The sequence below is a fragment of the Gymnoscopelus microlampas genome (assembly GCF_963454915.1).
Source record: "Gymnoscopelus microlampas genome assembly, chromosome: 19".
Taxonomy (NCBI): Eukaryota; Metazoa; Chordata; class Actinopteri; order Myctophiformes; family Myctophidae; genus Gymnoscopelus; species Gymnoscopelus microlampas.
The window spans coordinates 13,536,686-13,562,052 of NC_139956.1; the positions used below are offsets into that span (position 1 = coordinate 13,536,686).

General features: G+C 42.2%; 1 protein-coding gene across 1 annotated transcript in view; it reads right to left on the reverse strand.

Annotated features, from left to right (window-relative positions):
* adgra3 (adhesion G protein-coupled receptor A3) overlaps positions 1–25,367 on the reverse strand; it is a 66,319-nt gene that overhangs the window by 30,656 nt on the left and 10,296 nt on the right. Inside the window, exons 2-4 of the mRNA XM_084042740.1 lie at positions 22,904–22,975; positions 11,316–11,387; positions 2,034–2,105 (exon numbers count right to left, since the gene is read on the reverse strand). Coding sequence (XP_083898866.1) covers positions 2,034–2,105; positions 11,316–11,387; positions 22,904–22,975 — 216 coding nt within the window. The remainder of the gene's footprint in view (positions 1–2,033; positions 2,106–11,315; positions 11,388–22,903; positions 22,976–25,367) is intronic.

Below are 25,367 nucleotides of genomic sequence, written 5' to 3' on the forward strand. Positions count from 1 at the left end.
GGGGTATACAATGCGTTGTAGACTATTGGCCAATCATGATGCAGGATTGGTTGGTGTCCAAAACTCACTTATAGGGGGCGGCTACACCGCCCCAAAAACAATATGCAAGTAAAATCAATCAATCAATTCTTCAGCGGTGGTCTCTTCATGTTGTAGTTTAGTAATGAATGGCTCAAGCTGCTCTCAGAGACCCTTTTATGCCAGGTGAGTACAGGTGGTACAGGAGGTACAGGCCCAGACCCCCACCCCTGGCACTCCTGGTACCCCATGAAGACAAAGGCACACATTTGCATCACTCTATAGGCGAGGGTCGCTCTGCTGAATGGATACGGTGGCGATTAGCTGCCTGCCCACGTGAATGGACGAGGAGGCGGGCTAATGGTCCGACGGCAACTATTTTGTTTAGATTTTTTTCACTGCCTGTTTTTCAGTCGGTCTTTTACTTTATTTTCTAGGGGAGGCGAGATTTTAGTTGGGCAGGCGGCCGCCTGCCCTGCCTCTACGGTGGGTACGCCACTGTTTACAACCTTGAGAAAAGTCATGGAAAAATCAGACGTCATCCTGCAAAAAGAACGGCTGAAATTCCAGGAAGTATATACGGTCAGGTCGCCGACATACATATAGCCAGACACACAGCATTTTCAACACCAAAGCAGGGCCCTCGACGTCGTGGACACATTTACAACTTTACTCTGGACGATTTCAGATGATGTCTGTGTTCGCCCTCGGGGGGGAGGGAGCACATCAAAGGGAGAGAGAGCAACACACGACGGGGGAGGTGGTGATTCATCTCCCCGCGATTGGTGTTGAACACGTCAAACATGTGTGTTTCTCCTCGGGTTGGGACTTGACACGATGTCTCTGGTAAACGTCAGACAGTCGCAATTCGGTAGACCCAGGGATTCTCTCTGGCCTTTTGTGGAAAAACGTCCACGGACGCCAGGAATGAGCGTGGAAAAACACAGGACCCTGCCTCGATAAATTACGCCTCATGCTTATACATTTAGAGATAACTAGCAGGGGGGGAAAAAACGTCTTGAATGGAAAGCAGCAGGTTATGATTTGTGAACTGCACTGAACGCTGTTAGTACTTGACTAGACAGAGCATTTAACCCTTTAAGACCTGGAACGCATCTGTGCCACTTTTTCATTTGAGCTAAAAAGCATTATTTTACACTTTGGGCTATTCAAAAATAGCAGATATACAAGCTCGTAGCGCGGCACCGAGTGCCGCGCTACGAGCTTGTAGATCTGCTATTTTTGAAAAATCGAGAAAATGTGTGCAAATTAATATATTTATATTCTTTTAAAACGAACATTTTAAACTCAAATCTTTGCTTCTGGGGGGTCCCTGGAACAAAATATTTTGAGATGGGGGTCCGCGGCCAAATACATATCATTTTGGGGGTCCTGACATGAAAAAGTTTGAGCACCACTGATATAGAAACATACGTTTATCAGAATACTGTTGGGATTTAGAAGACATTTTGTAGAATCGGCTTCAGGTCTTAATGGGTTAAAACAATGTGTCAGGTGCGAATAAATCTGAAAATAACATTTGAGAGAGACAGTTTGCAACGGTTCTACAAGGTATAAGAAATATAGTTGTCAGACACTGACAAACATTAGTGTCCAACTTTCACTTTTTTTTTGTTCAAACTCAAACAAAGTGCCTCCGGCATGCAAAAATGACACAAAGCAAAAACAAGAAAGAAAATGACTTGAAGTCATATTCTACCAGGTGCTCTGTGTGTGTGTGTGTGTGTGTGTGTGTGTGTGTGTGTGTGTGTGTGTGTGTGTGTGTGTGTGTGTGTGTGTGTGTGTGTGTGTGTGTGTGTGTGTGACGTGTGTGTGTGTGTTTTCATAGACCTGATTACTTGTTAGACAACAAGCTAACATCTGAGCACTGCATGATGATAATGGACAGGCAAACACTAGGAATTCTACCATTCAAACTTCCTGGAGAGCATGCAGCATTGTGACAATGCAGTTTACAGGAGCTAACAACAACATTAATAATATGAACAACTTACAATCTTCCCAGATTCGTCAGGCCCTTGAAGACATCAATGCTGAGCGAGCCAATTTTGTTTTTGGACAAGTCTCTGTCAAACAAACAGAAAGAAAACAAGAACATCGTTTCATCACCTACAAGTACAACAACACATCATGGCAGCACCTCTCCTTTTCCAGTGGTGTAAAGTAACTAAGTACATTTACTCAAGTATTGTACTTAAGTACAATTTTGAGGTATTTTTACTTTACCGGAGCATTTCCAATTTTCAGTACTTTTACTTCTACTCCACTACATCTCAGAGGCAAATATTGTACTTTTACTCCACTACAATTATTTGAAAACTTGAGTTACTAGTTATTTTGTAGATTTTGATTATTTTGTAGATTTTAACCACTTCAGCCCTATATACGTCTCGGCCATTTGAAAATAGCCGATCTACAAGCTCACAATGCGTCACGATGCGACGCATTGTGAGCTTGTAGATCTGCTATTTTCAAAAGATTCTTATACATTTGAATACTTGTGAAATGGGACATTCTGCATAATGACTACTTTTACTTTTGTACTTAAAAGCATATTTTGATAGCAATACTTTTGTACTTTTACTCAAGTCAATTTTGAATTCCGGACTTTTACTTGTAACGGACTATTTCTACATTGCAGTATTGATACTTTTAACTCAAGTAAACATTTTTAGTACTTTTTCCACAACTGGACCCATTTCCAACCGGCGCTTCCTGGCAGCCCCCCATACTTAGAAAACCTGCGATCCGAGTGGCCATCAATCTCTTAACCCATTGAGACCTGAAGCCGATTCTACATGTCTCCTAAATCTCAACAGTTTTCTGAAAAACGTTTGTTTCTATATCAGTGGTGCTCAATCTTTTTCATGTCAAGGACCCCCAAAATTATATGTATTTGGCCGTGGACCCCCATCAAAATATTTTGTTCCAGGGACCCCCAGAAGCAAAGATTTGAATTCAAAATGTTCACTTTAAAAATATATATACATTCAAAGATTTGCACACATATTCACGATTTTTCAAAAATAGCAGATCTACAAGCTCGTAGCGCGGCACTCGGTGCCGCGCTATGAGCTTGTATATCTGCTATTTTTGAATAGCCAAAGTGTAAAATAATGCTTTTTAGCTCAAATCTAAAAATGAGACCGTTCCAGGTCTCAATGGGTTAAATTCCTACTTTGACAACCTATGTAGAATAATTTATGTCATTTCTAGCATGGAAAAAAAAACGTCTGAAATTCCAGATAAGCGTATGTTCAGGTCGCCGAACATACAGCCAGACAGGATTTTCAACACCAAAAGCAGGGCCTCCCTCAACGGCGTGTCGGGGACAGGTCGAGGCACGGAGCCCGAAAGAAATTCAGTTCTGTCAGATTTACAACTTCTTAAGGTTGATTTCATATATGTCTATGGTTTGCCTCGGGGGGGTCGAGGTCAGTACATCAAAGTGAGAGCAACACACTCTGGGAGGCGATTAATCTCCTCTGATTAATGTCAAACACGTCAAACGTGTCTGTTTCTCTCCCTGGAATGGGACCTGATACACATGTGTCTCTGGCAAATGTCTGTCGGGATTTGGTAGACCAGGTTTTCTCTGGCCTTTTTGGGGAAAAATATGGAAACATGGAAAATATGGGAACATGGGAAAACGTCTATTAATTACACCTCATGTTCAAACATTTAGAGATAACTACATGGGGAAAATAACTTGTTGAATGGAAGCTGCAGATTGAGATTTGTGAACTTTCTACTAAAAGCGACTTGACTAGACAGACCACTTAACCCTTTAAGACCTGGAACGCATCTGTGTAATTTTTTGATTTGAGATAAAAAGCATTATTTTACACTTTGGAATTTTTGAAAAATCGTGAAAATGTGTGCATTTCTTTGAATATATATATTTTTAAAGCGAACATTTTTAACTAAAATCTTTGCTTCTGGGGGGTCCCTGGAACAAAATATTTTGAGATAGGGGTCGGCGGCCAAATGCATATCATTTTGGGGGTCCTTGACATGAAAAGGTTTGAGCACCACTGATATAGAAACATACGTTTTTCAGAAAACTGTTGGGATTTAGAAGACATCGGCTTAGAATACATCGGCTTCAGGTATTAATAGGTTAAAACAATGTCGGGTGTGAATGAATCAGAAAACAACGTATGAAAGACAGCTCGCAAAGCTTACGCAAAGGTTTGAGAAAGACAGTTATGCCAGACATTGACAAACATTTAGTATCTAAACTTTCACCATCGTTCAAATCCCAAAGGCTCATGGAGGATCCTGAAGTGCCTCAGGTGTGCAAAAAAAATGACACAAAGTGATAGCTGAAAAATAACCATAAGGCATACGCTAACATCCGAGCAGCACGCTTAATTATTGTTGTTGGTCCTTACGGTGGCGGCTGGGGAATTTACAGTACGAGGTTATTAGTTCCGCTTGGAATGGAAGAGAAAAAGCCTTCTTTTGTGGGCTTGCCAAATTATTGTGCTAGCATTATGTGTCGGGGGGGAGGATAACCCAGTGGCAGCAACGGTGTGTGTGTGTGTGTGTGTGTGTGTGTGTGTGTGTGTGTGTGTGTGTACAAGCTGTGGGTTACTTCCCTTAGCTGGAGGGATAAACCTTCATCTTGCAACATTACTGGGATTTAACCATTGGGTTTTAACCCATTAAGACCTGAAGCCGATTCTACAAATGTCTTCAAAATCCCAACAGTATTCTGAAAAAAACGTATGTTTTTATATCAGTGGTGCTCTAACTTTTTCATGTCAAGGACCCCCAAAATGATATGCATTTGGCCGCCGACCCCTCATCTCAAAATGTTTTGTTCCAGGGACCCCCAGAAGCAAAGATTTGAGTTAAAAATGTTCGCTTTAAACAATACATATTCAAAGATTTGCACACAATTTTCAAACATTTTCAAAAATAGCATATCTACAAGCTCGTAGCGCGACACTCGCTGTATATCTGCTATTTTTGAATAGCCAAAGTGTAAAATAATGCTTTTTAGCTCAAATCTAAAAATGACACAGATGCGTTCCAGGTCTTAATGGGTTCAAGGAATTGTGAATTATGAATTAATGAATGAATGAATGCATTTCCTTCGCATATCTCGTCTAGAACCATTCATCTGACCAACTTCACACTGTAAAGTCCAATCGGATCAGTGGTTCTCCATAACCGGCCTGCTTCAAACAGGCACTACTACACTAATCAAGGCAAAATAAGAGAACAACGTTTCCTTACATGGAACTGTCATTATCGTGGAGAAAGTAAATCTTATTGTGTTAAATTCAATTATCTCAATGTCACAATCGTACACAATGAGAAAACGATTCAAAGTGGTGATATTGAAACCTATTCTTAGAACAGTCACACCGTTCTTGCATTATAATAACTTGAAGTGAAATGAATTATGGTGAAAATAAACTACTAATTTGGGTGGGGGGGACACATGGGGATCTCTGGATCACACTTTGAAAGCCACCGGGTATGCGATCAACACATCAAATGTTAGCCCGATGTATGAATTAAAACATAACACTCTGCACTAACACTTATGAGGCCAGTCAACTCAACACTATGTGGAGCTAAATTGAGCTCTGGCTAGGCTTGATGCCTTAGTAACCCTCTGTGGTACGCCCCCCCTCCCTCGTGACAGAGCTAACATCCGATCCCGGGCTAGCGAGAGATGGTGCCTGGTGGTTCCCAGTTGTCTGGGGTTCATTATTAGGGCTGGGGGGGGGGGTAGGATATACTACTGGCTATAGCCTCAGGGCGAGGCCAAGTCTGAGAGCCCTTTAACCCCCGTCCCGTGACCTCTTCACACTCATGAATAACTGCAGTGGTGCTCACACTAATGCATGCATATACACGCACACGCTTTGCTTCCTCTGTGTCGCCTTCCCCCCAATCTCTCTCTTTCTCTCTCTTTGACTCTGACTCACTCTCTCTCTGTCTGTCAAACACTCACACACACACATCCCATAAGCATCCCAGTGACCACAGCCCCCTGTCACCCCCCCCCCCACATTCCAGCAACAGCTGAACAGCCATTGACCGGGGGCTAATCACGTCGGGCTATTTTTTGCGTTCGCTTCTCCATATCTTTGCCGTCGGGCAGAAACCTTGTATCTCCATGTTTCGTCTTTTTATGTTATTTGTTTTCAAAAGCGATTGGCCTGTTTTTACAGTCCGGCATTCAGTGTCACGCAAAAAGTAGCGAAAATAGCCAATCCACAGGCATACGACGCGTCACACAAATTCCGCTATTATTTGAAAATTAGCGAAATGTTTTGCCAGTACTGAACGACATGCCCAACATAGAGACGGCAGGTTGAAAGTGTTTACGTCTGTCTGTGGGTTTTATAAATATTTAACCAATGACAAATATTAAAAAGAGCTTGTGACTAAATCATAAATACATCGGCTCCATTGGAACACAGGTTATTTTTTTTTCTCCATTTGCTGAATATTAACCCATTGAGACCTGGATCTTTAGATTTGAGCTAAAAAGCATTCTTTTACACTTTGGGCTATTCAAAAAATAGCAGATATACAAGCTCATAGCGCGGCACCGAGTGCCGCGCTACGAGCTTGTAGATCTGCTATTTTTTGAAAAATCGTGAAAATGTGTGCAAATCTTTGAATATATATATTTTTAAAGCGAACATTTTTAACTCAAATCTTTGCTTCTGGGGGGGGTCCCTGGAACAACAACATATTTTGATGGGGGTCGGCGGCCAAATACATATAATTTTGGGGGTCCTTGGCATGAAAAAGATTGAGCCCCACTGATATAGAAACATACGTTTTTCAGAAAACTGTTGAGATTTAGGAGACATATAGAATCAATCGGCTTCAGGTCTCAATGGGTTAACGGTTTGGGACATACAAGGTTTCAGCCCGACGGTATCACTCACAACAACAACTGAAACCACTGCCCTCACTGCTCTGCTCTGTGCTGTGTGTGTGCAACATGCCTGTGGCCCGAAAGACACTGTTGAGATTAGGCTCTGGCATTGAGTACTAGTTGACTGTGAAGAAAACCAGAGGAGGAATGGGAGAGAACGACCACTAATAGCTTTGTAGCATTTAAAGTCAAAGTCTGTGACTGATTTATTTATATTATTGTTCAGAAAACGATGTTGTTGCCTATAGGAGGAGGACCATGTTAACCACATGAAACCTGGCATATCCCCATTCTGGGCATGTCATATTAGGTGAACATTGGGGCGAAATAGGCGAACATTCTGTGAAAATAGCAGATCAGTTGAGACCCTGGTCAACTGAAGTATATCAGGGTTTAACCCATTCAATCTACAAATGTCTTCTAAATCCTAACTGGTTTCTGAAAAACATATGTTGCTATAATATCAGTGGTGCTCAAACCTTTTTCATGTCCAGGACCCCCAACATTATATGTATTTGGCCGCAAACCCCCATCTCAAAATATTGTGTTCCCCCCCCAGAAGCAAAGATTTGAGTTACAAATGTTCGCTTTAAAAAAATATATATATTCAAAGATTTGCACACATTTTCACAGAAAGAAAATAGCAGATCTACTAGAGTGCCGCCCTATGAGCTTGTATATCAGCTATATTTGAACAGTCAAAGTAATCTAAAATGACACAGATGTGTTCCCGGATTTAATAGGTTAAGTGGTTAAACCCTATAAACAATAACATTGTTGACCGGGGTCCCCCATCGGTCTGTACTTTTCCCCCTTATTCTTTTCCCTAAACACTAAATATCTTTGCTGAAAATAGCCGCTATACAAGCTCATGACAACTCATGCTGCGACGGGTTGTGAGCTTGTAGATGTGCTATTTTCTCGTAATGTTCGCCTGTATTAACCAAATAAGTGTTAGTTTATTATGACATGCCCACGATAGGGATGCTAGGGTTCATGTGGTTAAAGTATCAACGTCCACTCCTGTTTGACAGGACAGACAAAACAGGCAGCCGGCTTCGGAGGCCCTCCGAGTGGCACGTCTCAAATCGAAACACAGATCTAATCAGGCTCCTCTGAAGAAGACAGAGGTAGAGCAAATGAAAGGAGAAATTAAAATATTTGCCTGAGAGAGAAGATGGAAAGAGAAGGATACATCCAAACGAGAGAGAGAGAGAGAGAGAGAGAGCATTAAGAGTCTGAACTACGCTGCCAATTAACACCATCGCCCTGTGCCAGACTTAAGAGGAAAAATGGAAGGGCGGGGATTTGCAGGTGAACATGAGCCAATGCTCAGCTCAAGGTTTAACCACTTAAATCCTGTATACTTAGGGTACCGCCGGGCTCTACACTAACTAAGTCTGCTCCTTTTTTCCCTCTACACCAAATCTCTTCACCATCTTCACCTAATGTTCACCCCAGAATAGTGATGCTAATAGGGTTCAACTGGTTAATACTCCGACCAGGGTTCACGGCCAACTTTACCTCATCTGCTCCCTCGCTTATCCTCTCCTCCTCCTCCCTTCTTCCTTTCTCCTTTTCTACTCGTGGAAAATACCTCGTCATTTTTTTTATTTGAGCTAAAAAGCATTATTTTACACTTTGGCTATTCAAAAATAGCAGATATACAAGCTCATAGCGCGGCACTCGGTGCCGCGCTATGAATATTTGTGCAAACCTTTGAATATATATATTTTTTTTTTAAGCAAACATTTGTAACTCAAGTCTTTGCTTCTGGGGGGTCCCTGGAACAAAATATTTTGAGATGGGGGTACGTGGCCAAATACATATCATTTTGGGGGTCCTTGACATGAAAAGGTTTGAGAACCACTGCGTTAGACAACGGGACAGAATCGCTTTTGCAGAAATAACACCAGAGTCACGTTTTAGCACGAAGCCCCCGGATCGAACCTTGCATGCTTGCTACGAACGCCAAAGTCTCTGCAAGTGTGTGTGTGTGTGTGTGTGTGTGGGAGACTGTATTTTGAAATACAGAGGACGTATAGATTGGTATGAATCCATGGAGAAATGGGCATGAATATGTAGAGAGGAGGGGGAATATAAAGCGGTGTCTGAGCCAAGACGCTGAAGCCTTCCTGTCTCCACACCAGCAGCCAAACTCAAGTTTATGTTGGCAGTCACCGGCTCATATCGGATCATTCCCAAATCACACTGTGTTGAGACACGCACGCACGCACACACACACACACACACACACACACACACAGGGGCAGGTACACTACACACACACACACACACACACACACACACACAGACTTATTCATCCCCAGCCCTCTTTTCCTTTTCGTGTGTGAAAGTGGAGAGGGCCTCATGCTGTCTGGAGTGGTCCCTGGCAGGGGCCCAGCTGGGCCCAGAGAGAGAGAGAGAGAGAGAGAGAGAGAGAGGAGGAGAAGTAGGGGTGGGCTCTCTCTCTCTCTCTCTGCTGCTTGACCACGCTCCCATATGGACACAGGATACACACTACAACAGTGGGTCTCAAACCTTTTTCATGTCAAGGACCCCTCAAAAACGTAGACGTATTTGGCCGCAGACCTTCCCTTGTGAGAATATTACGTGCCAAGATGTCGGTTAAAATAAAAAATATTCCAAATGTTTCAAATCGTTTCAAGATTTTAGAGAACACAAGCTCCCGACGAACACGTCACATTGAAACGCGTTGTGAGCTTGTAGATCGAATAGCCGATGTACATATTTACGGTTAACCCATTAAGATCTGAAGCCGATTCTACACGTCTCCTAAATCCCAACAGTTTTCTGAAAAACGTATGTTTCTATATCAGTGGTGCTCAATCTTTTTCATGCGAAGGACCCCCAACATTGTATGTATTTGGCAGCGGACCCCTATCTCAAAATATGTTGTTCGAGGGACCCCCAGAAGCAAAGATTTGAGTTAAAAATGTTCGGATTAAAAGAATATAAATATATTAATTTGCACACATTTTCTCGATTTAAAAAAAATAGCAGATCTACAAGCTCGTAGCGCGGCACTCGGTGCCGCGCTATGAGCTTGTAGATCTGCTATTTTTGAATAGCCAAAGTGTAAAATAATGCTTTTTTTAGCTCAAATCTAAAAATGACACAGATGCGCTCCAGGTCTTAAAGGGTTAAAGTGGCTAAAATAGCTCAAAATGTTGATGCTATATTAGCTTTATTTTGCTGGGGACCCCCTGGAACCCCCTCAAGGACCCCTGGGTGTCCCCCCGGACCCTACAAACCACTGCACTACAAGCCTGGCGAGGAGGGGCCACAGCAGGCGGCTTACCTGCACTATCAACAGCTGGGTTCATACAACGACAGAAACGTGACAAGAATCGTAATTCTTTGCACAAAATAGTTAAGGGCTGCCTCGCATCAAAACGCATAACCGCACATGCCTCATTAAAACTCAGACAATGTGCATTGTGCAGCCTCTCTGGGAATTTGTGGTCGCAAATATATTTTCCAAAACAATGGTTCCCACAATTCCAGAAAAAGAAGAAAAAAACAATAGCACACTTGTAATGTTGACCAATTACCACACAAACAAACAAGAAAACAACAATTAACACTTTGTTAATCTAACAAAAACACTGGTCAACAGGCCAGTTGTTACACTCTGGTCTTTCAACACGTTTTATTAACCCTCATGGAACATAAACAGAAACCATAGTAAAAATGCCCAGCAAATGAAAGAACTCGCAGTTAAGTGTTTTTTTTAGTTGCAATCGTAAAAAAAAGGTCTGGAGGGAGGAAAGCATGTAGCATTTATTCAATACAGACGTGCACAGAGAGAAGGCGGTGCTGCCACTGGTGGAAAAAGTACTCTTATGTGTTTTACTTAAGTAAAAGTATCAATACTGCTATGTAGAAGTACTCTGTTACAAGGAAATGTCCGGAATTAAAAGTTGACTTGAGTAAAAGTACAAAAGTGTTGGTATCAAAATGTTCTTAAAGTACCAAAAGTAAAAGTACTAAAATGTTTGAAAATAGCAGATCTACAAGCTCACAACGCGTCGCGATGCGACGCGTTGTGAGCTTGTAGATCGGCTTTTTTCAAATAGCCTAGGTACAAAATAGGGCTAAAGTGGTTAATGTATGTTTCATAATGTAACAATTTACATCTGCAAAGTAACTAAAGTTTACAAATAATTGTAGTGGAGTAAAAGTACAATATTTGCCTCTGAGATGTAGTGGAGTAGAAGTGAAAGTATAGACAATTGGAAACACTCCAGTTAAGTAAAAGTACCTCAAAATTGTACTTGAGTACAGTATTTGAGTAAATGTACTTGCTTCACTTGCTGCTAACATGAGCCGGTGGTATACTCACAGTTTCTTGAGTGCTGGCAGGCCCAGGAATGCTCCTGGTTCGATGTGGCTGATCACGTTGCTCCGCAGGTCCCTGTGAAAAACAAACACTCAGGTTTAGGCCATGAACATTAAAGCTACACTGACATTACTCATTCCTCTCTTCTTTTACATAAATAGGATCACATTATTCAAGCACATTTCAAAATCCCTCGCAACAGAGAGAAGTAAGTTATGCTCTCTGTGCATTCCATGAAGACAGGTACCTGAAGCATGCTGGTGGATTTTTTCTTTAGTTTTTTTTTAATTTAGTTCATTTGCATATTTGTCTTCTTTGCTACATAATTCGGAGCATTTGTTTTTAGTTTATTTTTTTGACAACTTTATTTGTAATTTTTAGAGAAATTACGTAATGTGCATAAGCATATCACACCAGTACTTCTTTATAAACCAAGACAAATACAATAATCATACTATAATTCTAGTAACCGTCTTGAGTAGGTGAGTAGGTGAAGCGTAGGTGAGTAGGTGAAGCTAGCCGGTTCTCCTCACTGGCTGGACCAATTGCTCTGATTTTGCACACAGCCATTGACCATTACCATCTGAACTTAACTGTGAAGCCCGTTTTTCAATTTCATCACATCTCAGCTTCTTATTAGCGTTTTTGTGTCAAACACTGTCGCCATGGTTACGGGGCTGCCCAGCTATGGGACGAACTGCCTCCCGGGTTGCCAGATCATGTGCGCATATCCCCACACGGATGCGTCGACCGGGTATGGTCTAGTAATAATAATTCAGATAATGATACATCTAACCAGACATACCAACAAATAATAATAATCAAAAAGAAAAAAGAGAGAACAAAAAAATGGCTAAAGAGATAGCAATAGTAAGAGAACATCAATCCATATTCTAAGTCAAGACCAATAGGTTTTATACAGTCCAACAGACCTAAACCTAGACCCCAACTTTAAGGTAAAGGAATTCAATTTAACTGTATCTACATCAGATAGAAATGGATCAGTTGAGCTTCTAAGAGTGTATTCAATTCTTTCTAGGTGGAAAATTTGCATATGATCCCTAATCCACTGAACATGTGAGGGGGCAATTCCTGCTTCCATTTCAACAGAGAGAAATGACAGCAACGCAGACCCTAGGCGTCTGGCAATCAAGGAAGCAAAAGCTACTACGTCAGCCTGTTGTTTGGATAAAGATAAGTCTTTTGGAACAACCCAGAAAAAGTTAGAGGAGAGGGATGGAGTAGTACACTAAATATCTCAGTAAACGTCTGAAATAGAGAGGTCCAATAATAATAGTCTTGGACAAGTCCAACAAGTGTGGATATGGGAGCCTATATGTCCAGCTCATGTCTGGCACCAATAGAGGATTTATTAACTCGATCTAGGATTAGAACTCCAATCATCTTGAGAGAATTGCTCTTGCATGGAGCTTTTAGTTTAGTTTTGCTTGGAGGGGATTGCATTTATTATACAGTTTGGAAGGCTTCTTGTGATTGTAATTTAGCAAGCAAGGAAAAGTGCACACAGCTAGATCTTGCCTACCCAGAGAAAGAGCAGTGGTTCCCAAACTTTTTAGCTCAAGACCCAAAAGAGAAATAAGCCCTGGACCCAGACTAGTGAAAATAGCAAGATCTACAAACTCACAACGCATCTACAAACTCACAAGAGCCTGCAGATCTGCTATTTTCCCTACTTCCTAAACATTTGTTTTCTAATTTAGGGAATTTCTTTGTTTATTCTTATTTCATTCATGAAATTATTTTTGAAAAAAAAATTCAATTTGTTTCCAACTCATGAAAATGTGTGCATTTTCTTTTGAAAATCTTTCAAAATAATTAATGACAACATTTAGGAAACAAAAAATAAAGGGATATTCACTCGCGACCCACAAATGGGTCCCGACCCACAAATGCGTCCCGACCCACTGACTGGGAAACGGTGACCTAGAGAGAGCACCAGTGGCTCCACTGACCCACTCACTGCTATGGTTAATTGTTGAGCACAGCAGAAAGGCCTGGTGCACACACACACACACACACACACACACACACACACACACACACACACACACACACACACACACACACACACACACACACACACACACACACACACACACACACACACACACACACACACACACACACACACACACACACACTTCAGACCCCCCAAGCAGACACCTGTTAGAAGAGCACAAGACCCCCCCCCCACCCCCCCAATGCAATCAATCATCACCAACACAGCCACTGCCGACAACCTGGCCCCCCGGGATCAGAGAGGAGGCTTCTTCTTTCTCTCAGTCTGTCTCTTAACACACTCGTGCACACTCGCACACACACACACACACACACACACACACACGCACACACAGGCAGTGCCAGGCAGAACCTCCTCCTCGAGAGCTTCAAAGGGCTTTGTGGTCACAGAATACCTGCAGCGTTCACCTGCGCTGGCACTGCCGAGTCACTCATTACAGAGCGGGTTCAGGGAGCTGAGCGAGTCGCCACCTGAGCTGAGCCTGTACAAAAGGCCCCTCTGGGGAACTCTAAAGGCTGTTTGATGTTAAGGAGCTGTCATCCGAAAATGGAGGATATGAGGGGGCTGGACTGTGAGGGTTTGGGCTTCGGATAGCTCACAGGTGATGGGGGGGGGCTTATCGCGATTCGCTAGCCATGGCTTTTCATGTGAGCTAGCATAACTGGGGGTGTTGAGAGACGAATGGCCGGTAGCCTATACTGTTAAAGAGGGAATGTAGTGTTAATATGCTGTTCATTATATTGTGTTTTGCCGATTTGTTTGTTGTTTGTGATGAGTTGAAATCCCCGTATAACTTACAGCTACAGAACACTTCCCTGCTCACCAGAGAGAGTTCAGTCAATCAATCAATCAATCAATCGATAAAGTAATATTACATATTCATAATAATAACAGAATGTAATCGCCGACACAGCAGCCAATGTCAGACTGAAGCTCCACGCAGCTTCAGGCTGATAATCAGGCTAGCAGTGTGCTACTCCAAGTGAGCACGCTAGGAGCAATTAGCGGTTCAGTGTCTTCGGGACGCGAACGGCCTCATCCTGTGTTGTTGAAGCGCAAGTGGGCCGGGGGGGGAGAGAGTCAGCGCACTGAAGTCAAGGCACAGACTACTGTGTTGTTGACGGACAACGGATGCACGCTTATGAGAAACAACAAAAATAAAACCTGGCAAAAGAGTTGCGTGCATTAGCGCAAGATGAGTATAAAGGAAACATTCAGTCTATATGTCCAGTTTGCTAATTCTCGCCTACTACTACTACTTTTGTATTTGAAACTTTAAATGTCTCTAAATATTATAAACTTTTCAGCCTAAGTACAAATATCATTTATGAAAAGGCTACTATAGGCTACAGTGAAGTCTGACTGAATAATGACTTCCCTGTAGCCTATAGTATTGTTGTTGTTGTTTTTTGACTGCCATCCACTACCATGGACTTCCATTAGCTTGTAAGTCAGTTGGTCTTTTTTTTTTTGACTACTTGCCTTATCCCAGAACAGCACCTGATTTATTTTTTACTTACAACACTATTGTTCTCAGCCACAGTTTGCTGGTATTGGAGCTCAAAGAGAGGGCAAAACATCACATGTACCAGATTAATTCACCATTGTGACCAAACCGACCATTCCTTTGATGGTAGTGAGCCTTGGGAAAGGCAGATTTCAACTGGTGAGAATTCAGCCATTATTTACCAGCACCCGATCAGTCTGTCTGCTGTATTACCTAAAATGGATGAACGCTTTGCAGTAAATTAAGACATTAATAATGTCATGTCATTTGCTGTTGGAATGACTTGCAGATAACATTGTGGGTAACAGTCTGTGGTTGAACCCAAGTTAGGTTGTCAACAATTGACCTGCTGACACGTTTATAAACTATATCAGTAGGAACATGTCAAGATTGCTTAATTTCACACTCTATAAAGATAATTACTGGCTAAATAGTTCAGAGTTTGTCCACCTCCTCGTGCTTTGGAGATTCCAATGCAGCTATTTTGAGAGGCTGCTCATTCTGTGAATTTCTCTGTTCCTTGTATAGTTTATAGTGACATTTTGTGAAAAAAAAAATCATTGTGATTTTTTAAATAACTAAATTAAAGTTCTGCCAGGTTGATCTGCGTATTTACATTGGCTTTTTCAAAGTTTTACTGTCTGCATATATTTTGTGTTGAGAATTTTTCCAAGAGCAAGACTAAGGGCCCTATTTGGACCATTGGTTCTCAAAGTGGGGTCCGGGGACCCCCAGGGGTACTTGAGGGGATACCAGGGGGTCCCCAGCTAAATGATTTATAGGAACCAAATGGACCCTTATGTGTCTGTAACTCTGAGAGTGTACAAATGGAACCACTCTCAGAGTTAAATTAACATTGATTTGACAATATGAATTGGGGTCCAAGAGATAGAAATGCCATTAAATGGGGGTCCGGAGCCTAATGCATGTCAAACTGGGGGGGTCCTTAAATTACAATGATTGAGAATCACTGCTAGAGTCGTAAAAATCTTCTCTTATGGGGGTCCCTGACTTATCTTTTCAAATGGGGGTCCGCGGGCTAATAAGTGTCAATTTGGGGGTCCTTGACATGAAAAAGTTTGAGAACCACTCGATTTAGACGATCTACTATGGTGCACACCGGCTCTCATGGTCTAAAATGTTGCATGCAATTGCGTTGGGGGGGGGGGGTGTGTGTCCGCCTCCAATTTCACGATTTAAATGGCACATTATCAGTGGGAAAAGCTTGGCGCTAGGCGCAAAGCCAAGAGGTTGTATTAAGTGCCTGAATTAGACATGGACGTGTTTTGGGCATAACATTAACAGATCGTGAGATATCACAATGTGCAAAGTTGACTTTTGTCAAGAGGGTGTGCACTGCACAGGAAAGAGGAAGTTAGGGTTCATTGTCCAGAGATGAATCTGGACATCTTGATTACATGACCACAGATTTAAAGTTTAAAACAACTACATTCTTGCCAAAGAAAATCAACGGGACTATTTCAAACACCAGTTTTGAGTTATCTCCAGACCGCCACACCACTGTGCCTTGTTGGTGCTAAATGCATTCTGGCATATGGTTTGTTCCACTTCCACAGAAGTCATCTGCGAATCCATCCTCGTTAACCCATTAAGACCTGGGGCGATTCTTAAAAATGTTTTCTAAATCCAGTTTTGAGAAAAAAAAATCAAAACTTTTTTTTTTCAAGATTTTTCAAAAATAGCGGATCTATAGCGCGGCACTCTATGAACTTGTATATCTGCTATTATCTGTCTTAATAGCCAAACGTTCCAGGTCTTAACCCATTAAGACCTGGAAGTTAACTGTGTAATTTTTAGATTTGAGATAAAAAGCATTATTTTACACTTTGGCTATTCAAAAATAGCAGATATACAAGCTCATAGCGCGGCACCGAGTGCCGCGCTATGAGCTTGTAGATCTGCTATTTTTGAAAAATCGTGAAAATGTGTGCAAATCTTTGAATATATATATTTTTAAAGTGAACATTTTTAACTCAAATCTTTGCTTCTGGGGGTCCCTGGAACAAAATATTTTGATGGGGGTCCGCGGCCAAATACATATAATTGTGGGGGTCCTTGACATGAAAAAGATTGAGCACCACTGATATAGAAACATAGGTTTTTCAGAATACTGCTGAGATTTAGGAGACATGTAGAATCGGCTTCAGGTCTCAATGGGTTAATAGCCAAACGTTCCAGGTCTTAATGGGTTAAAGTGGGCAGATAAAAGTTCACATCTGTACTGAACATGACTACTAGTTGCGTTTGAATTGGGACAATACTTGGGCAGCGACTGATGACGTTTCACAAGTTCACAAAACGAGAACAGACAGAAGTGCAATTATTGAGGAACGATCCTTGTTTTGGGATCAAAGTGCTGGATGCACCTTGTCATAAGAGATAAGATAAGGATAAGATAAACTTTTATTGATCCCTGGAGATAAAACTCAGGTGTCATATCAGCAACAACATTAGAGTGGGTCAAAAAAATCCATGATATGTGCAAATTAACCCATACAATATTTTTCAGATGTTCCTCTAGCATGCAGTGGTGTAAAGTAACTAAGCACATTTACTTAAGTACTGCACTTAAGTACAATTATTTTGAGGCATTTGTACTTTACTTGAGTATTTCCGATTTCCAATACTTCTACTTCTACTCCACTACATCTCAGAGGCAAATATTGTACTTTTACTCCACTACAATTATTTGAAAACTTTAGTTACTAGTTACTTTTCAGATATAGATTATTACATTATAAACCATAAATTAACCACTTTAGCATTAGTTATACCTAGGCTATTTGAAAATAGCCGATCTACAAGCTCACAACGCGTTGCATCACATTTTAGTACTTTTACTTTTGGTACTTTAAGTACATTTCGCTGCCATTACTTTTGTACTTTTGCTGAAGTCAATTTTTAATTCTGGACTTTTACTTGCAAACGAGTATTTCTATACTGCAGTAGTGGTACTTTTACTTAAGTAAAGAATTTGAGTACTTTTTGCTAGCATGAGACTGAATTCCAGATCTGGCATGAGAGAGAAAAAACTCCCACTGCAAAGAAAAACTCTAGCGGCTCAGAACGGCGTGATGGATTACTACTTGTTAAACCCCCCCGCTCCCCCCATTCTATCCTCTGCAAAAATTCACCTACAGCTCCAACAGTAAAGAAATATATATACAACAGGTACATCACATTTCCTATCCTTCACAGAAAATGCTGCACCTCGACGGTACGATGCAGGAAAAACCCATCACACATTCCAAATGGCAACTTCACACACAGACTTTATAGTTGTACAGAGGTGTGGTGTATCCATGTGCAGTTTACTAATCAGTTCAGCGGGCAACGCAGGCGACAAGAGCCTCGCTGCATTTTCCCCATTAGAAGCATTGCTCCAAAAGCACTGAATTTGGTAAAAAAAAAAAGAATTAGCAAGCAACTCCTGTCCAAGCCGTGGGTTCATAATACATTTTCTGTGAGGGAGAGAATGTGATAATGGGGTTTTTCTGTAGGCCCGTATTTTAACCCTTTAAGACCTGGAACGCATCGGTGTCACTTTTTGATTTGAGCTATACAAAAAAAAAAGCATTATTTTACACTTTGGCTATTCAAAAATAGCAGATACACAAGCTCGTAGCGCGGCACCGAGTGCCGCGCTACGAGCTTGTATATCTGCTATTTTTGAAAAACCGGGAAAATGTGTGCAAATCTTTGAATATATATATTCTTTTAAAGCAAACATTAACTCAAATCTTTGCTTCTGGGGGGTCCCTGGAACAACATATTTTGAGATGGGGGTCGGCGGCCAAATTCATATCATTTTGGGGGTCCTTGACATGAAAAAGTTTGAAAACCACCGATATAGAAAACATACGTTTTTCAGAAAACCGTTTAGGATTTAGAAGACATGTTGCAGAATCGGAACCTCAGGGCCTCAACGGGTTAATTCAGCGACACCTCTGGCCCCGACCAGAGAAACAGCGGTCTCCACAGTTACTCTGCGATTTCACGCTGGGCGCCGGAGAGGGTTAATTGATTCTCCCCCCCTGCCATTCAGAGCAGCTGCTGTTGCCTCAGTGTTCACACAACTGCATACAGAGGCAGTTTGAGGGGAGACTTTCTTCCTTTTGTCAACCGGGAGTTTGACTCAGAAAATTGTCAAAAGATAAGAAACGGTTTGGAGAAAGGAATGTGGAAAAAGGAAAGCCTGAGATACCTTAGCACTGCAGCAGTGGTGGAAAAAGTACTCGCATGTTTTACTTAAGTAAAAGTATCAATACTGCGATGTAGAAGTACTCTGTTACAAGTAAAAGTCAGGAATTGAAACCCTACTTGATTAAAAGTACAAAAGTATTGGTATCAAAATGTGCTTAAAGTACCAAAAGTAAAAGTACTAAAATGTTTCAAAATAGCAGATCTACAAGCTCACAATGCGTCGCGATGCGACGCGTTGTGAGCTTGTAGATCTGCTATTTTCAAATAGCCTAGGTATAAAATAGGGCTAAAGTGGTTAATGCATGTTTCATAATGTAATAATTTATATCTGATAAGTAACTAGTAACTAAAGTTTTAAAAAAATGGTAGTGGAGTAAAAGTACAATATTTGCCTCTGAGATGTAGTGGAGTATGTAAGTAAAAGTATTGGAAATTGGAAATACTCAAGTAAAGTACAAACACAAATACCTCAAAATTGTACTTAGGTACATTACTCAAGTAAATGTACTTAGTTACTTTCCACCACTGCTTAGCAGCATATACAGACAGACCCCGGGCACACTGTGAAAGAAAGGAAGAAAGAAAGAAAGAAAGAAAGCAAGAAGTGTGATGCGGGGAGGGGGGTGCGAGGGACCCAATGAAAGGGGGGGGGGGGGGGGGGGGGGCTTCAGCATGTAGCCGAGCTGGCATTGTGTGTGTGTGTGTGTGTGTGTGTGTGTGTGTGTGTGTGTGTGTGTGTGTGTGTGCGTGTGTGTGTGTGTGTGAGTCACGCTGCCGACACCTCTGGCCTTGGCTTGGCCTCATTACAATAACAAAGCAAGGCAGAGCAAACGCTCTTCACTGGATGTGGGGTGGGGCGGCTGTGAGAGAGAGTCTAGAGGGGCCGTCACAATGGGAGCTGTTTCTGGAGGTAAAAAACTAGCCTAATGGTACAGACAGACAGACGGGCTGAAGCGAGAGCCTGCAGCCGCCCTGAACGACCCAGCCGTTGGGCAGAGAGAGAGAGAGAGCACAGTAAAGCGCCTCGAAGGCTTCCTCTGGCAAAAGAGAGATCAAAGCTTTTCTCTTTACACTTGCGAATCCGGTGTGCAGTCTCATGTTTATCTGCACCGGCGGCCCGAGCTTTGAAAACTCTCTAACTTCTCTCTGACCCAATTCAAGAGACGGGAGGGAGCTTTTCCTACACAGATCCACAAATCAATCTGGGAGATGGTGAATATCTTACTAGTATATGGGAGTCAACACGAGAACAGGCACAGGCTGAACTAAACACACCGGTGAATATTTGAAGTAAATTAATGCGTTTTGCGTACACGCTAGGGCCTAGCGTGTACGCAAAACGCATTAATTTACTTGTTCTTGCTTATGCGTTAGCCTAGCGGCTAGGCTAACGCATAAGCAAGAACATGCAGCAGTAGTAAAATATATAACATTGTGATGTTAAACAAACATCCAACCAATAATCAGAGTATTCATGGAGGTGGTATACGGTCAAATCCAGAGTTTTAACTCGGAAACACTTTCACAGTTAATACTCTGGATTTGACTGTTTATAGAGAAGAAAAAGGAACAAAAAGACAGGATCAAATAACGACATGGCCTTCCCTGTGGATCTCTGTCCGTCTTGTCCAAATATGGAGGGACGGTGGGAATGAGATCATGAATTCACAAAATGTGAAAGGTATTCATGGGGGGAGGGGGGACGGGGGGGAATCACATTTTCTTCCTTATGCACTTGTGTGCACAAGTAATTTGGTGCTGATTGGTCCAGTGGTTTGACAGATTAGCCGCGGACAGAGACACACACACACACACACACACACACACGCACACGCACACGCACACGCACACACACACACACACACACACACACACACACACACACACACACACACACACACACACACGCTCTTCTAGACAGACCGCCCCTTAGGAGCCACGGTGTCAAAAAAAAAACAGTTGTAATTTCTCCTGCGAAGGAGTAGACGCAGAAACATCCACTCTCACCAAGAAGTTATGAGACATTCAAGGCATGTTTGTGCTCCGTATTCGACCACTTTGGCAGTGGTTGCTGAACCGATACCAGATGGCCGGCAATATCCAAAACGGCCCTAATATACCTCCCACAGACTTCTGGCCTTTTTAACAAGACCTGGAGAAATGACAGGGAAAATATGCCCTTAGAATTCCGCATCGATGCAGTCACGAGTTATTGCAGCTTTGGGTAAAAGCTTGCCTATTAATGGTCTGGTTATTTTATCAGCATGAAGCCATTCCAGTGCAATAAATCACCCGCGGCCCCTGCGTAACGGGCCCAGAGCCATTTCCTTGGAATCTAAGGAAGACGGGAGAGAGAGAGAGAGAGGGGGACATGGGTGATGAGATTCCAAACCCCAAAGTCCAAGTTTGCTTCGCTCCACGGCGAGAATGACATCTCACCGCGGTTCACACGATCCTTCCAAAGTGCATTGCAGTCAGTGCTGCCAGCCAGAGCAGAACATGCACCGGCGCTCAATAAAATGTCTTCTTCACCGTCCACTGGAATGAAGCGTAGCACTGATATTTTTCCCTCTCTTCCGCCTGTGCCTCTATTCCCTTGTAACAAGCTTTCTAGCTCAAAGTGAAAGGTTTCCCCTCCAAGCGGAAATCCACAAGCTATTAAATCTTCAGCAACAAAATCGCCTGGCTGCCAATGATGATTCATCCACAAACTAAACATCCAATTCTGAAATGTAGCTTTGTTGACCTTGCTCTTACATACACAATTTTTGTCATAAAGCCAATTGATTTCTGCCTAGGTTAGGGTGACTTAAACCCCAGCTGCAAATAAAATCTCCCTTGCAGGACAAGAAAGATTTGAACCTTGAACCTTGGACCTATGGAGCAAGAAGGCCTCATCCAGCCACCCATCATTCAGAACGTTCAGAGCATCTATCGAGGTAGACAACACGCTATACCCTGAAGGCTGTTAGCTATAATTAATGTTTCCTAGTACCCATTCCCAAGGTCTTCCACCGTTTGACCGATATTCTTAACTGAGGCTAATTGCTAGGTGGTATGCACGCTCATTTTCTATGACCTGGACCTTCCACTGGCACACGGCCAATGTGTATTTTACGAGGCCTCAGCCCCACAAGCCCACAAACTTCACTTGTGGCGTGATAGATAGTTCCTGCTAATGCACTGGTTAAGGTGGAACAGGAAATACAGACTCACCGTCTGACTTTGAGATCTAGATCAACTCTGTGCTAACATAACACATGGAACAATCTTTCACGGACACATAACTTTGGATGTCTGGTGAGGAATGCGCGGTGGTAAAACTTGGGTCCAAGATTAGCTACTTCCCCATATATTGACTTCTGTCTGCCGTTTCTAAATCACAACCAGCCACACCTGCGACTTTTAACAGACGAGGGAACGTTGAATCAGATGGATCTTTAAATAGGCAAATGTTTTATAGATGCTATATAGATTCCTTGGCCCAGAAATGAAGCTGAAGAAAATCTTCTCTCGACATCAAACCTCAAGAAAAAAATATTTATGCAATTTTTTGTCCACCCAAAATTGTGACTTGAATTTCAGAAATGAATAACTGTGTCCACATGTAACACAATTATTTTTTTTACAAATCTATCGAGATATGTATCAAAATAGCCATACTTATAAAGTGTGAAATGTTCAAAGCAGCATAGATGAACATTCACAGACTAATTGTATTGAAAACCATGTCAATGTTAAGTAGAGGAATGATTGCAGAGACTGCTGTCCATTCATGCAAATAAGTTCAAAAGCAAATAAAAGAATAGTGGTACTCACAATCTTTCCAAAGTAGACAATCCAATGAAAGATCCATTTTTCAGCTCTTGAATCTTGTTGTTGCTTAAAGTTCTGTGAAGAAAAACAAGTGTATAAGCAGCATTAAAAAATAATACATTTAGAATAGATGACAGTATTTGTAGCCTGTCAACAAAAAGTAACACTGTGTGTTGACTTAATATAAAATCTCTGTCTTTATTCTGTTTAAAAGCCCTTAACCTTTTCTAATGTCAAGTTACTGTGTGTGGGTGCGGCAGGGGGCTGGGGCAACTTGATCTCCAGCCTGCTATTTTCTTAAATGATGTTAAATTGGTAGCATCTGAGCCATGTACCCTTCAGCCAGGTAGCCAGCATGAGATTTAAAAAAATGCATTCTTTCCATGAAACCCCTTGGCTTTGAGGCATATAAAAGGTACCATAACTCGATCCAAAGCTGTGGTGACTCACTGGTGACACATTTGCTGATCGTTTTCCCAACCGCCACATGAGGTAATTTAATCTGCCAATGGGGATATGCTTGATCAAAAGGCGGCATCTAGTTGGGTATCTGGTCATAGACTTATACTTAAAGTACTTTCTCAAAGCTTGATATTTAAGAGGAACCTTTACGGCACTTCAAAATGGAAAATAATAAAACTGCAGCATACTATTGAATAGGAACGTCACGACATTCTGTGTCAATTCTTAACTAGCAATTAAGAGACACTACAGCATCAGAAAATAGCGTCAATTTCTAACTTTAACAACCATAATTTTAAAATTAGACAGTGTGAGTCAACTTCTGTCTCAAAATGGGGAATGCTGACCCAGGGATACCAGGAGGTAATATGGGGTTTATCAACCTTAAATCACAAGCATTGGCATCTCTACACACACACACACACACACACACACACACACACTCTCTTAAACTAAGAGCTACCATTCCAGCTCCTGGTCTCATGTCCCTAGGCTAGGGGATATGCGGCCCCATCTTTCTGAGACCTTTCCCCAGAAGGCCTGGTAAATAAATGAATAGTGATGTCAACTCATGGGAGAAGATAGAGCAGGGAGAACTGCGGTCGGTGTGTGTTTCTGGCCAAGCAGGGGAAGGGATGTTGTGGGTGACATACATGCTAACATCACCCACAACCCGGGGCCAGATTGGAATCATTATAGGGTGTTGAAGGGGTTGTTTTATGACAGGGTTGGCCAGTCGAGAGACTCATAGGGAGATTTGCCGTTTTGGCTCCCACAACCCCTCAGAGCAAAGCAGACACACAAACGGGGCTGTGTTTCACAGCCGCGGCTCTTGTGCGGGCTTCCAGTGTGCCGAAGGAACAGATGTTAGAACGTGGTGAGGCACGGGACTGCAAAGTCTATCACAGCCAGTGTTGCCAGATTCTGTGAGAGAAACAAGCAACCAGGTCTAGGAAAACCCGCCCAAAAGAAGCGACTGTGGGCCACGTGAGCACTTTAACATATACATCAGCTATTTGAAAATAGCCGATCTACAAGCTCACAACGCGTCGCGATGCGACGCGTTGTGAGCTTGTAGATCTGCTATTTTCAAACGCAATCTTGCGGGGACATTATAATAAGCAGATCTGGCAACCCTGATCACAGCCCGGGCCTGCCCTGCGCTCACATGGAGGACTGATGATACATCGGGCAGAGACGCCGGGGAACTCCCACAACGGCTTTGGTCATTAAAGTACTTATTTGCATTGAAAAATAATTTGCTGCGGTGAAGATCTGGGGGACCCGTGGATGATGATGACTTTATCATATGAAAACAAAGACGGATTACAAGCGAAGGCTTGTATGAACTAAAGACATTTGGCACGGTTTCAATCAAATCAGAGAGGCGCTTAATTCAAATCGCTGCTCAAGATTTTCTTTGGTTTTACTTGGTTATTAATGTAAATAAGAACTGAGTCGTACAGGAATTTGTTCATTTTAGGTTTAGGTTATGTCCAGTCAGTGCAACGCATAGCAGGCAAGTTTATCCATTATTGTTTATTGTGTTTATTAGGATACCCATTAGCTGGTGATAGCATCAGCTAAACTTCCTGGGGTCCACACATGCACACACACACACACACACACACACACACACAAAGACTCAAGGGATATTGGCACTTATCTTCACAGAGATCTATATAATTAAAGTTTACAGGGCAGATTGTTTAAATAAAAAACACCACCACAACCGAATAAATATACACCAACTTTGGAGAATCCATTCAAGTTCCTGCTGCATAAATATACACACTTCCAAATCATGTGCCTCCACTGACTGTCATAATAAATCTATGTAAGAGAGACCCCTTTCCTTGCCCTCTCTCTTTCCATCCCTTTCTCGTTCGCACGCTTCTCTTCCTTCCTCCCTCCCTCCTTCCTTCCTTCTCTAACCCTTGGTCCCTCCTTCCTTGCCTTGCCTTCCCACATGACAGCAGAGTGACCTCTGTGTCGGAAGCTGCTC